Raw genomic sequence first — 12,353 nt, forward strand, 5'->3', positions numbered from 1 at the left:
CGTGTGTGTTTAAAACAAAATACTGAGTCCCATTTTGCAAACTGAATGCATACCATCATAATGAGATAATTTACCTAAATTGAATTTTCTCATCACAACAATGCATTTAGAAAGTTTTTTTGGTTGAAAATAGTCCCAGCTATGACTTTTACCAGAACTCTTAAATGTTATTTGTTAACTGAATATTTTGAAATGATCACATTTTCTTCGTTATTCAATGGCGGTAGCCCTTTTTGTACTTCTGAAAAATCTTTTTTTTTTTTTTTTTTTTTTTAACTCTAGAAGGCAGAAGGCTCTTTGGATTGAGTATTTGAAGGCTTTAATAAATATTGAAGACAGCTTGGAACAATACTGAGATAAGGGTCCAGGTGGGTGGGTTTTTCAGTAGAGAGCTTTCATTGGGATTGAGGGTCATGGTGATTTGGACATTGGTTGGTTGTTATGGCTTTAAGATAACATGGTACTACCATGGAGGGATAGGTCACACTGGGTGGGTTGTTTGGGTACATGGGGCAACCAAGAATGCCACACTGTGGATTTCAAGGTGGTGGTAGGATTGGTGCCAGTGTCTAGCAGACACCAGTATTTATAGGGTGCTTTATACTACTGCAGGTGGTATCTAGAGCATCATAAGTTTTACCCCACAAAGTGTATAGATGGTTCCTTGCTAACAGACACTTGGCATTTAAGTTATACTCTGGCTCAATGAGTTTCACCCAAATTCATTTTGGTGCTAAAATTAAACACTGCATCAGTATTGTCATTATGCAAAAGAGTTACAGTGTATCTGTAGACCATGTGTACTTTGATTGAAATGAGACTGTTGACTGCCTGTTGTGTCTCATGAATATCAAAGAACAATTAGTCCATGAATTTGGTGTCATTGCAAGTAGTTTGGCATTGCTGGTGTGCCAATAACTTTTTTTTGGCTCTCCTGGTAAAGGTACTGCCTTGCTCAATCTACATTGACTAAGGGCTCGAGGAGAAATATACAACAGATACAAAGAACTAGTTATAGAAGAGTATACGATTAAGCCATATGATTAAAGGTTGTTGTTTTTTTTTTTTTTTTTTTTAAAACTTTAGAATTGTAATATAATTAGTTTTAGTAAAGAGCTTTGCAATATACTTTTAATATTTATTTTGTCCCTCTTTCCTGTATTTGAAAGTTTACAAACCTAGCTGTGTTACTTGGGGATTAGATCATATACTGCAAATATTAAAATTTTCAGTAACAAAATGACAATGGCTAACCAGTAACAAGATCAGATTGACTCCTCAAAATAAGGTATGTGGGAGGGGTTTTAGTCATTGAGAAAAATATCAGCAAACAAGATGTTAATCTAATCATAAAGCTTTCACACTCAGCTAATATGTTAATTTATTGAAAGGATACAAAAACATTTTCATTTCACAGTGGCTTTATGTCTCTTTAAACCAATGTAGAATGGTCATTCGATTATATTTGCACATTAGTTTAATTATGTTCACTTACTAAAAGGATTGTTTCTCACTTTTTACTAGTTTTGAATCAGCAGTGTCAGGAGCTTATTGCAGTGCTCGATGTAAAGCAACAGAAATTGTTCCAGGACAACATGGGTTTTGATAAAGACAGTTTAACAGAGATCACAGCCCTTGAAGTAAGTTAATTAGTTATTCTTTATAAACGTTGAGATTGCTTAACCCCTTAAGGACCACAACACTTTTCAATTTTCTGACCGTTTGGGACCAAGGCTATTTTTACATTTTTGCGGTGTTTGTGTTTAACTGAAATTTTCTTCTTACTCATTTACTGTACCCACACATATTATATACCGTTTTCCTAAAGATACCATTATTTTCATCATATCATAATTTGCTGTAAATTTTTTTATAAAATATGAGGAAAAAATGGAAAAAAACCACACTTTTTCTAACTTTGACCCCCAAAATCTGTTACACTTCTACAACTACCAAAAAACACCCATACTACATAGTTTCAACATTTTGTCCAGAGTTTAGAAATACCCAATGTTTACATGTTCTTTGCTTTTTTTGTAAGTTATAGGGCAATAAGTACAAGTAGCACTTTGCTATTTCCAAACCATTTTTTTCAAAATTAGCGATAGTTACATTGGAAAACTGATATCTGTCAGGAATCCCTGAATAGCCATTCACATGTATATATTTTTAAAAAGAAGACAACCTAAGGTATTAAACTTGGGGTATTTTGACTCTTTTCATGTAACCATTTTACCACCAATCTATGCCAAAGTTTGAAAGAAAAAAAAATGGTGATTTTTTGACACAATAGAAATTTAAGAATACATTTACTGAGAATGTTAAGGGTTACTGCCAAATAACACCCCAATATGTGTTCAGCAACATCTTCTGAGTATAGCGATACCACCCATGTATAGGTGTGTTGGGTTCTCTGGGGGCTAAAAGGCCTTATTTCTCCAACATAGGTGTGTCCGGTCCACGGCGTCATCCTTACTTGTGGGATATTCTCTTCCCCAACAGGAAATGGCAAAGAGCCCAGCAAAGCTGGTCACATGATCCCTCCTAGGCTCCGCCTACCCCAGTCATTCTCTTTGCCGTTGTACAGGCAACATCTCCACGGAGATGGCTTAGAGTTTTTTAGTGTTTAACTGTAGTTTTTATTATTCAATCAAGAGTTTGTTATTTTGAAATAGTGCTGGTATGTACTATTTACTCAGAAACAGAAAAGAGATGAAGATTTCTGTTTGTATGAGGAAAATGATTTTAGCAACCGTCACTAAAATCCATGGCTGTTCCACACAGGACTGTTGAGAGCAATTAACTTCAGTTGGGGGAACAGTGAGCAGTCTCTTGCTGCTTGAGGTATGACACATTCTAACAAGACGATGTAATGCTGGAAGCTGTCATTTTCCCTCTGGGATCCGGTAAGCCATGTTTATTACGATTGTAAATAAGGGCTTCAAAAAGGGCTTATTAAGACTGTAGACTTTTTTTGGGCTAAATCGATTGATTATTAACACATATTTAGCCTTGAGGAATCATTTTATCTGGGTATTTTGATATAATAATATCGGCAGGCACTGTTTTAGACACCTTATTCTTTAGGGGCTTTCCCAAAGCATAGGCAGAGCCTCATTTTCGCGCCGGTGTTGCGCACTTGTTTTTGAGAGGCATGGCATGCAGTCGCATGTGAGAGGAGCTCTGATACTTAGAAAAGACTTTCTGAAGGCGTCATTTGGTATCGTATTCCCCTTGGGGCTTGGTTGGGTCTCAGCAAAGCAGATACCAGGGACTGTAAAGGGGTTAAAGTTCAAAACGGCTCCGGTTCCGTTATTTTAAGGGTTAAAGCTTCCAAATTTGGTGTGCAATACTTTTAAGGCTTTAAGACACTGTGGTGAAAATTTGGTGAATTTTGAACAATTCCTTCATGTTTTTTCGCATTTGCAGTAAAAAAGTGTGTTCAGTTTAAAATTTAAAGTGACAGTAACGGTTTTATTTTAAAACGTTTTTTGTACTTTGTTATCAAGTTTATGCCTGTTTAACATGTCTGAACTACCAGATAGACTGTGTTCTGAATGTGGGGAAGCCAGAATTCCTATTCATTTAAATAAATGTGATTTATGTGACAATGACAATGATGCCCAAGATGATTCCTCAAGTGAGGGGAGTAAGCATGGTACTGCATCATTCCCTCCTTCGTCTACACGAGTCTTGCCCACTCAGGAGGCCCCTAGTACATCTAGCGCGCCAATACTCCTTACTATGCAACAATTAACGGCTGTAATGGATAATTCTGTCAAAAACATTTTAGCCAAAATGAACACTTATCAGCGTAAGCGCGACTGCTCTGTTTTAGATACTGAAGAGCATGACGACGCTGATATTAATATTTCTGAAGGGCCTCTAACTCAGTCTGATGGGGCCAGGGAGGTTTTGTCTGAGGGAGAAATTACTGATTCAGGGAACATTTCTCAACAAGCTGAACCTGATGTGATTGCATTTAAATTTAAGTTGGAACATCTCCGCATTCTGCTTAAGGAGGTATTATCCACTCTGGATGATTGTGACAAGTTGGTCATCCCAGAGAAACTATGTAAAATGGACAAGTTCCTAGAGGTGCCGGGGCTCCCAGAAGCTTTTCCTATACCCAAGCGGGGTGGCGGACATTGTTAATAAAGAATGGGAAAGGCCCGGTATTCCTTTCGTCCCTCCCCCCATATTTAAAAAATTGTTTCCTATGGTCGACCCCAGAAAGGACTTATGGCAGACAGTCCCCAAGGTCGAGGGAGCGGTTTCCACTTTAAACAAACGCACCACTATACCCATAGAGGATAGTTGTGCTTTCAAAGATCCTATGGATAAAAAATTAGAAGGTTTGCTTAAAAAGATGTTTGTTCAGCAGGGTTACCTTCTACACCAATTTCATGCATTGTCCCTGTCGCTACAGCCGCATGTTTCTGGTTCGATGAGCTGATAAAGGCGGTCGACAGTGATTCTCCTCCTTATGAGGAGATTATGGACAGAATCAATGCTCTCAAATTGGCTAATTCTTTCACCCTAGACGCCACTTTGCAATTGGCTAGGTTAGCGGCTAAGAATTCTGGGTTTGCTATTGTGGCGCGCAGAGCGCTTTGGTTGAAATCTTGGTCGGCTGATGCGTCTTCCAAGAACAAGCTACTTAACATTCCTTTCAAGGGGAAAACGCTGTTTGGCCCTGACTTGAAAGAGATTATCTCGGATATCACTGGGGGTAAGGGCCACGCCCTTCCTCAGGATCGGCCTTTCAAGGCAAAAAATAAACCTAATTTTCGTCCCTTTCGTAGAAACGGACCAGCCCAAGGTGCTACGTCCTCTAAGCAAGAGGGTAATACTTCTCAAGCCAAGCCAGCTTGGAGACCAATGCAAGGCTGGAACAAGGGAAAGCAGGCCAAGAAACCTGCCACTGCTACCAAGACAGCATGAAATGTTGGCCCCCGATCCGGGACCGGATCTGGTGGGGGGCAGACTCTCTCTCTTCGCTCAGGCTTGGGCAAGAGATGTTCTGGATCCTTGGGCGCTAGAGATAGTCTCCCAAGGTTATCTTCTGGAATTCAAGGGACTTCCCCCAAGGGGGAGGTTCCACAGGTCTCAGTTGTCTTCAGACCACATAAAAAGACAGGCATTCTTACATTGTGTAGAAGACCTGTTAAAAATGGGAGTGATTCATCCCGTTCCATTAAGAGAACAAGGGATGGGGTTCTACTCCAATCTGTTTATAGTTCCCAAAAAAGAGGAACGTTCAGACCAATCTTAGATCTCAAGATCCTAAACAAGTTTCTCAAGGTTCCATCGTTCAAGATGGAAACCATTCGAACTATTCTTCCTTCCATCCAGGAAGGTCAATTCATGACCACGGTGGATTTAAAGGATGCGTATCTACATATTCCTATCCACAAGGAACATCATCGGTTCCTGAGGTTCGCATTCCTGGACAAACATTACCAGTTCGTGGCGCTTCCTTTCGGATTAGCCACTGCTCCAAGGATTTTCACAAAGGTACTAGGGTCCCTTCTAGCTGTGCTAAGACCAAGGGGCATTGCTGTAGTACCTTACTTGGACGACATTCTGATTCAAGCGTCGTCCCTTCCTCAAGCAAAGGCTCACACGGACATTGTCCTGGCCTTTCTCCGATCTCACGGATGGAAAGTGAACGTGGAAAAGAGTTCTCTATCTCCGTCAACAAGGGTTCCCTTCTTGGGAACAATAATAGACTCCTTAGAAATGAGGATTTTTTCTGACAGAGGCCAGAAAAACAAAACTTCTAGACTCTTGTCGGATACTTCATTCCGTTCCTCTTCCTTCCATAGCTCAGTGCATGGAAGTGATCGGGTTGATGGTAGCGGCAATGGACATAGTTCCTTTTGCACGCATTCATCTAAGACCATTACAACTGTGCATGCTCAGTCAGTGGAATGGGGACTATACAGACTTGTCTCCGAAGATACAAGTAAATCAGAAGACCAGAGACTCACTCCGTTGGTGGCTGTCCCTGGACAACCTGTCACGAGGGATGACATTCCGCAGACCAGAGTGGGTCATTGTCACGACCGACGCCAGTCTGATGGGCTGGGGCGCGGTCTGGGGATCCCTGAAAGCTCAGGGTCTTTGGTCTCGGGAAGAATCTCTTCTACCGATAAATATTCTGGAACTAAGAGCGATATTCAATGCTCTCAAGGCTTGGCCTCAGCTAGCGAGGGCCAAGTTCATACGGTTTCAATCAGACAACATGACAACTGTTGCGTACATCAACCATCAGGGGGGAACAAGGAGTTCCCTGGCGATGGAAGAAGTGACCAAAATCATTCTATGGGCGGAGTCTCACTCCTGCCACCTGTCTGCTATCCACATCCCAGGAGTGGAAAATTGGGGAAGCGGATTTTCTGAGTCGTCAGACATTGCATCCGGGGGAGTGGGAACTCCATCCGGAAATCTTTGCCCAAGTCACTCAGCTGTGGGGCATTCCAGACATGGATCTGATGGCCTCTCGTCAGAACTTCAAAGTTCCTTGCTACGGGTCCAGATCCAGGGATCCCAAGGCGGCTCTAGTGGATGCACTAGTAGCACCTTGGACCTTCAAACTAGCTTATGTGTTCCCGCCGTTTCCTCTCATCCCCAGGCTGGTAGCCAGGATCAATCAGGAGAGGGCGTCGGTGATCTTGATAGCTCCTGCGTGGCCACGCAGGACTTGGTATGCAGATCTGGTGAATATGTCATCGGCTCCTCCTTGGAAGCTACCTTTGAGACGAGACCTTCTTGTTCAGGGGTCCGTTCGAACATCCGAATCTGGTTTCACTCCAGCTGACTGCTTGGAGATTGAAAGCTTGATCTTATCGAAGCGAGGGTTCTCAGATTCTGTTATCGATACTCTTATTCAGGCCAGAAAGCCTGTAACTAGAAAGATTTACCACAAAATTTGGAAAAAATATATCTGTTGGTGTGAATCTAAAGGATTCCCTTGGGACAAGGTTAAGGATTCCTAGGATTCTATCCTTCCTTCAAGAAGGATTGGAAAAAGGATTATCTGCAAGTTCCCTGAAGGGACAGATTTCTGCCTTGTCTGTGTTACTTCACAAAAAGCTGGCCGCTGTGCCAGATGTTCAAGCCTTTGTTCAGGCTCTGGTTAGAATTAAGCCTGTTTACAAACCTTTGACTCCTCCTTGGAGTCTCAATTTAGTTCTTTCAGTTCTTCAGGGGGTTCCGTTTGAACCCTTGCATTCCGTTGATATTAAGTTATTATCTTGGAAAGTTTTGTTTTTAGTTGCAATTTCTTCTGCTAGAAGAGTTTCAGAATTATCTGTTCTGCAGTGTTCTCCTCCTTATCTGGTGTTCCATGCAGATAAGGTGGTTTTACGTACTAAACCTGGTTTTCTTCCAAAAGTTGTTTCTAACAAAAACATTAACCAGGAGATTATCGTACCTTCTCTATGTCCGAAACCAGTTTCAAAGAAGGAACGTTTGTTGCACAATTTGGATGTTGTTCGCGCTCTAAAATTCTATTTAGATGCTACAAAGGATTTTAGACAAACATCTTCCTTGTTTGTTGTTTATTCCGGTAAACGGAGAGGTCAAAAAGCAACTTCTACCTCTCTCTCTTTTTGGATTAAAAGCATCATCAGATTGGCTTACGAGACTGCCGGACGGCAGCCTCCCGAAAGAATCACAGCTCATTCCACTAGGGCTGTGGCTTCCCACATGGGCCTTCAAGAACGAGGCTTCTGTTGATCAGATATGTAGGGCAGCGACTTGGTCTTCACTGCACACTTTTACCAAATTTTACAAGTTTGATACTTTTGCTTCTTCTGAGGCTATTTTTGGGAGAAAGGTTTTGCAAGCCGTGGTGCCTTCCATTTAGGTGACCTGATTTGCTCCCTCCCTTCATCCGTGTCCTAAAGCTTTGGTATTGGTTCCCACAAGTAAGGATGACGCCGTGGACCGGACACACCTATGTTGGAGAAAACAGAATTTATGTTTACCTGATAAATTACTTTCTCCAACGGTGTGTCCGGTCCACGGCCCGCCCTGGTTTTTTTAATCAGGTCTGATAATTTATTTTCTTTAACTACAGTCACCACGGTACCATATGGTTTCTCCTATGCAAATATTCCTCCTTAACGTCGGTCGAATGACTGGGGTAGGCGGAGCCTAGGAGGGATCATGTGACCAGCTTTGCTGGGCTCTTTGCCATTTCCTGTTGGGGAAGAGAATATCCCACAAGTAAGGATGACGCCGTGGACCGGACACCACCGTTGGAGAAAGTAATTTATCAGGTAAACATAAATTCTGTTTTCTTCTGTTAAGTGTGATCAGTCCCACGGGTCATCATTACTTCTGGGATATTACTCCTCCCCAACAGGAAGTGCAAGAGGATTCACCCAGCAGAGCTGCATATAGCTCCTCCCCTCTACGTCACTCCCAGTCATTCTCTTGCACCCAACGACTAGATAGGATGTGTGAGAGGACTATGGTGATTATACTTAGTTTTATATCTTCAATCAAAAGTTTGTTATTTTAAAATAGCACCGGAGTGTGTTTATTACCTCTCTGGCAGAGTTTGAAGAAGAATCTACCAGAGTTTTGCTATGATTTTAGCCGGAGTAGTTAAGATCATATTGCTGTTCTCGGCCATCTGAGGAGTGAGGTAAACTTCAGATCAGGGGGACAGCGGGCAGATGAATCTGCATAGAGGTATGTAGCAGTTTTTATTTTCTGACAATGGAATTGATGAGAAAATCCTGCCATACCGATATAATGTCATGTATGTATACTTTACACTTCAGTATTCTGGGGAATGGTACTTCACTAGAATTACACTGTAAGAAATACATAAAGCTGTTTAATAACTAGAGATTATGTTTAACGTTTTTGCTGGAATGTAAAATCGTTTTCATTTGCTGAGGTACTGTGTGAATAAATGTTTGGGCACTATTTTTCCACTTGGCAGTTGCTTAATCTGTTTTTCTGACAGTTTCTGTTCTCCCTCACTGCTGTGTGTGAGGGGGAGGGGCCGTTTTTTGGCGCTTTTTCTATGCATCAAATATTTCAGTCAGCAACTCATTGTATTCCCTGCATGATCCGGTTCATCTCTACAGAGCTCAGGGGTCTTCAAAACTTATTTTGAGGGAGGTAATTTCTCTCAGCAGAGCTGTGAGAATTATAGTTTGACTGAGATAAAAAACGTTTATTCTGTAATTTGTTTCCTGCTTTCAGAATTTGTTATCTTTGCTAATGGGATTAAACCTTTGCTAAAGTTGTGTTGTTTACAAGGATTGAGGCTATAACTGTTTCAATTTATTAATTTTCAACTGTCATAGATCTTCTGTGCTTCTTAAAGGCACAGTACATTTTAATATTATTCTAATTGAATTGTATTTCCAATTTGCAAGTTTATTTGCTAGTGTGTTAAACATGTCTGATTCAGAGGATGATACCTGTGTCATTTGTTGCAATGCCAAAGTGGAGCCCAATAGAAATTTATGTACTAACTGTATTGATGCTACTTTAAATAAAAGTCAATCTGTACAAATTGAACAAATTTCACCAAACAACGAGGGGAGAGTTATGCCGACTAACTCGCCTCACGTGTCAGTACCTACATCTCCCGCTCAGAGGGAGGTGCGTGATATTGTAGCGCCGAGTACATCTGGGCGGCCATTACAAATCACATTACAGGATATGGCTACTGTTATGACTGAGGTTTTGGCTAAATTACCAGAACTAAGAGGTAAGCGTGATCACTCTGGGGTGAGAACAGAGTGCGCTGATAATATTAGGGCCATGTCAGACACTGCGTCACAGGTGGCAGAACATGAGGACGGAGAACTTCATTCTGTGGGTGACGGTTCTGATCCAAACAGACTGGATTCAGATATTTCAAATTTTAAATTTAAACTGGAAAACCTCCGTGTATTACTAGGGGAGGTGTTAGCGGCTCTGAATGATTGTAACACAGTTGCAATACCAGAGAAAATGTGTAGGTTGGATAAATATTTTGCTGGTACCGTACGAGTACTGAGGTTTTTCCTATACCTAAGAGACTTACTGAAATTGTTACTAAGGAGTGGGATAGACCCGGTGTGCCGTTCTCACCCCCCTCCGATATTTAGAAAAATGTTTCCAATAGACGCCACCACAAGGGACTTATGGCAAACGGTCCCTAAGGTGGAGGGAGCAGTTTCTACCTTAGCTAAGCGTACCACTATCCCGGTGGGAGGATAGCTGTGCTTTTTCAGATCCAATGGATAAAAAGTTAGAGGGTTACCTTAAGAAAATGTTTGTTCAACAAGGTTTTATATTGCAACCCCTTGCATGCATTGCGCCGATCACGGCTGCAGCGGCATTCTGGATTGAGTCTCTGGAAGAGAACATTGGTTCAGCTACTCTGGACGACATTACGGACAGCTTAGAGTCCTTAAACTAGCTAATTCATTCATTTCGGAGGCCGTAGTACATCTTACTAAACTTACGGCGAAGAATTCAGGATTCGCCATTCAGGCACGCAGGGCGCTGTGGCTAAAATCCTGGTCAGCTGATGTTACTTCTAAGTCTAAATTGCTTAATATACCTTTCAAAGGGCAGACCTTATTCGGGCCCCGGGTTGAAAGAGATTATCGCTGACATTACAGGAGGTAAAGGCCGATGCCCTGCCTCAGGACAAAGCCAAAGCCAAGACTAGACAGTCTAATTTTCGTTCCTTTCGTAATTTCAAAGCAGGAGCAGCATCAACTTCCTCTGCACCAAAACAGGAAGGAGCTGTTGCTCGCTACAGACAAGGCTGGAAACCTAACCAGTCCTGGAACAAGGGCAAGCAGACTAGGAAACCTGCTTCTGCCCCTAAAACAGCATGAATTGAGGGCCCCCGATCCGGGATCGGATCTAGTGGGGGGCAGACTTTCTCTCTTCGCCCAGGCTTGGGCAAGAGATGTTCAGGATCCCTGGGCGCTAGAGATAATATCTCAGGGATACCTTCTGGACTTCAAATACTCTCCTCCAAGAGAGAGATTTCATCTGTCAAGATTGTCAACAATCCAGACAAAGAAAGAGGCGTTTCTACGCTGCGTACAAGAGCTCTTGTTAATGGGAGTAATCCATCCAGTTCCACGATCGGAACAGGGACAGGGGTTTTACTCAAATCTGTTTGTGGTTCCCAAAAAAGAGGGAACTTTCAGACCAATCCTGGACTTAAAGATCCTAAACAAATTCCTAAGAGTTCCATCGTTCAAGATGGAGACTATTCGGACAATTTTACCTATGATCCAAGAGGGTCAATACATGACCACTGTAGATTTAAAAGATGCTTACCTTCACATACCGATTCACAAAGATCATTATCGGTACCTAAGGTTTGCCTTCCTAGACAGGCATTACCAGTTTGTGGCTCTTCCATTCGGATTGGCTACAGCTCCAAGAATCTTCACAAAGGTTCTGGGTGCTCTTCTGGCGGTACTAAGACCGCGGGGAATCTCGGTAGCTCCATACCTAGACGACATTCTGATACAAGCTTCAAGCTTTCAAACTGCCAAGTCTCATACAGAGTTAGTGCTGGCATTTCTAAGGTCACATGGATGGAAGGTGAACGAAAAGAAAAGTTCACTCTTTCCACTCACAAGAGTTCCCTTCTGGGGACTCTTATAGATTCTGTAGAAATGAAGATTTACCTGACAGAGGGACAGGCTAACAAGACTTCAAAGTGCTTGCCGCACCCTTCATTCCATTCAACACCCGTCAGTGGCTCAATGCATGGAGGTAATCGGCTTAATGGTAGCGGCAATGGACATAGTACCCTTTGCACGCTTACACCTCAGACCACTGCAACTGTGCATGCTAAGTCAGTGGAATGGGGATTACTCAGACTTATCCCCTTCTCTGAATCTGGATCAAGAGACCAGAAATTCTCTTCTATGGTGGCTTTCTTGGCCACATCTGTCCAGGGGGATGCCATTCAGCAGACCAGACTGGACAATTGTAACAACAGACGCCAGCCTTCTAGGTTGGGGTGGCCATCTGGAATTCTCTGAAGGCTCAGGGACAATGGAGTCAGGAGGAGAGTCTCCTGCCAATAAACATTCTGGAATTGAGAGCAGTTCTCAATGCCCTCCTGGCTTGGCCCCAGTTGACAACTCGGGGGTTCATCAGGTTTCAGTCGGACAACATCACGACTGTAGCTTACATCAACCATCAGGGGAGGGACAAGAAGCTCCCTAGCTATGATGGAAGTATCAAAGATAATTTGCTGGGCAGAGTCTCACTCTTGCCACCTGTCAGCAATCCACATCCCGGGAGTGGAGAACTGGGAGGCGGATTTCTTAAGTCGTCAGACTTTTCATCCGGGGGAG

The 12,353-nt window shown here is 42.5% G+C and overlaps 1 protein-coding gene across 1 annotated transcript in view; it reads left to right on the top strand.

Moving 5' to 3' along the window:
• Positions 1-12,353, top strand: part of CCDC125 (coiled-coil domain containing 125) — a 197,381-nt gene that overhangs the window by 117,087 nt on the left and 67,941 nt on the right. The window contains 1 exon segment of the mRNA XM_053701455.1: positions 1,525-1,640. Coding sequence (XP_053557430.1) covers positions 1,525-1,640 — 116 coding nt within the window.

The sequence above is a fragment of the Bombina bombina genome, chromosome 2 (assembly GCF_027579735.1).
Source record: "Bombina bombina isolate aBomBom1 chromosome 2, aBomBom1.pri, whole genome shotgun sequence".
Taxonomy (NCBI): domain Eukaryota; kingdom Metazoa; phylum Chordata; class Amphibia; order Anura; family Bombinatoridae; genus Bombina; species Bombina bombina.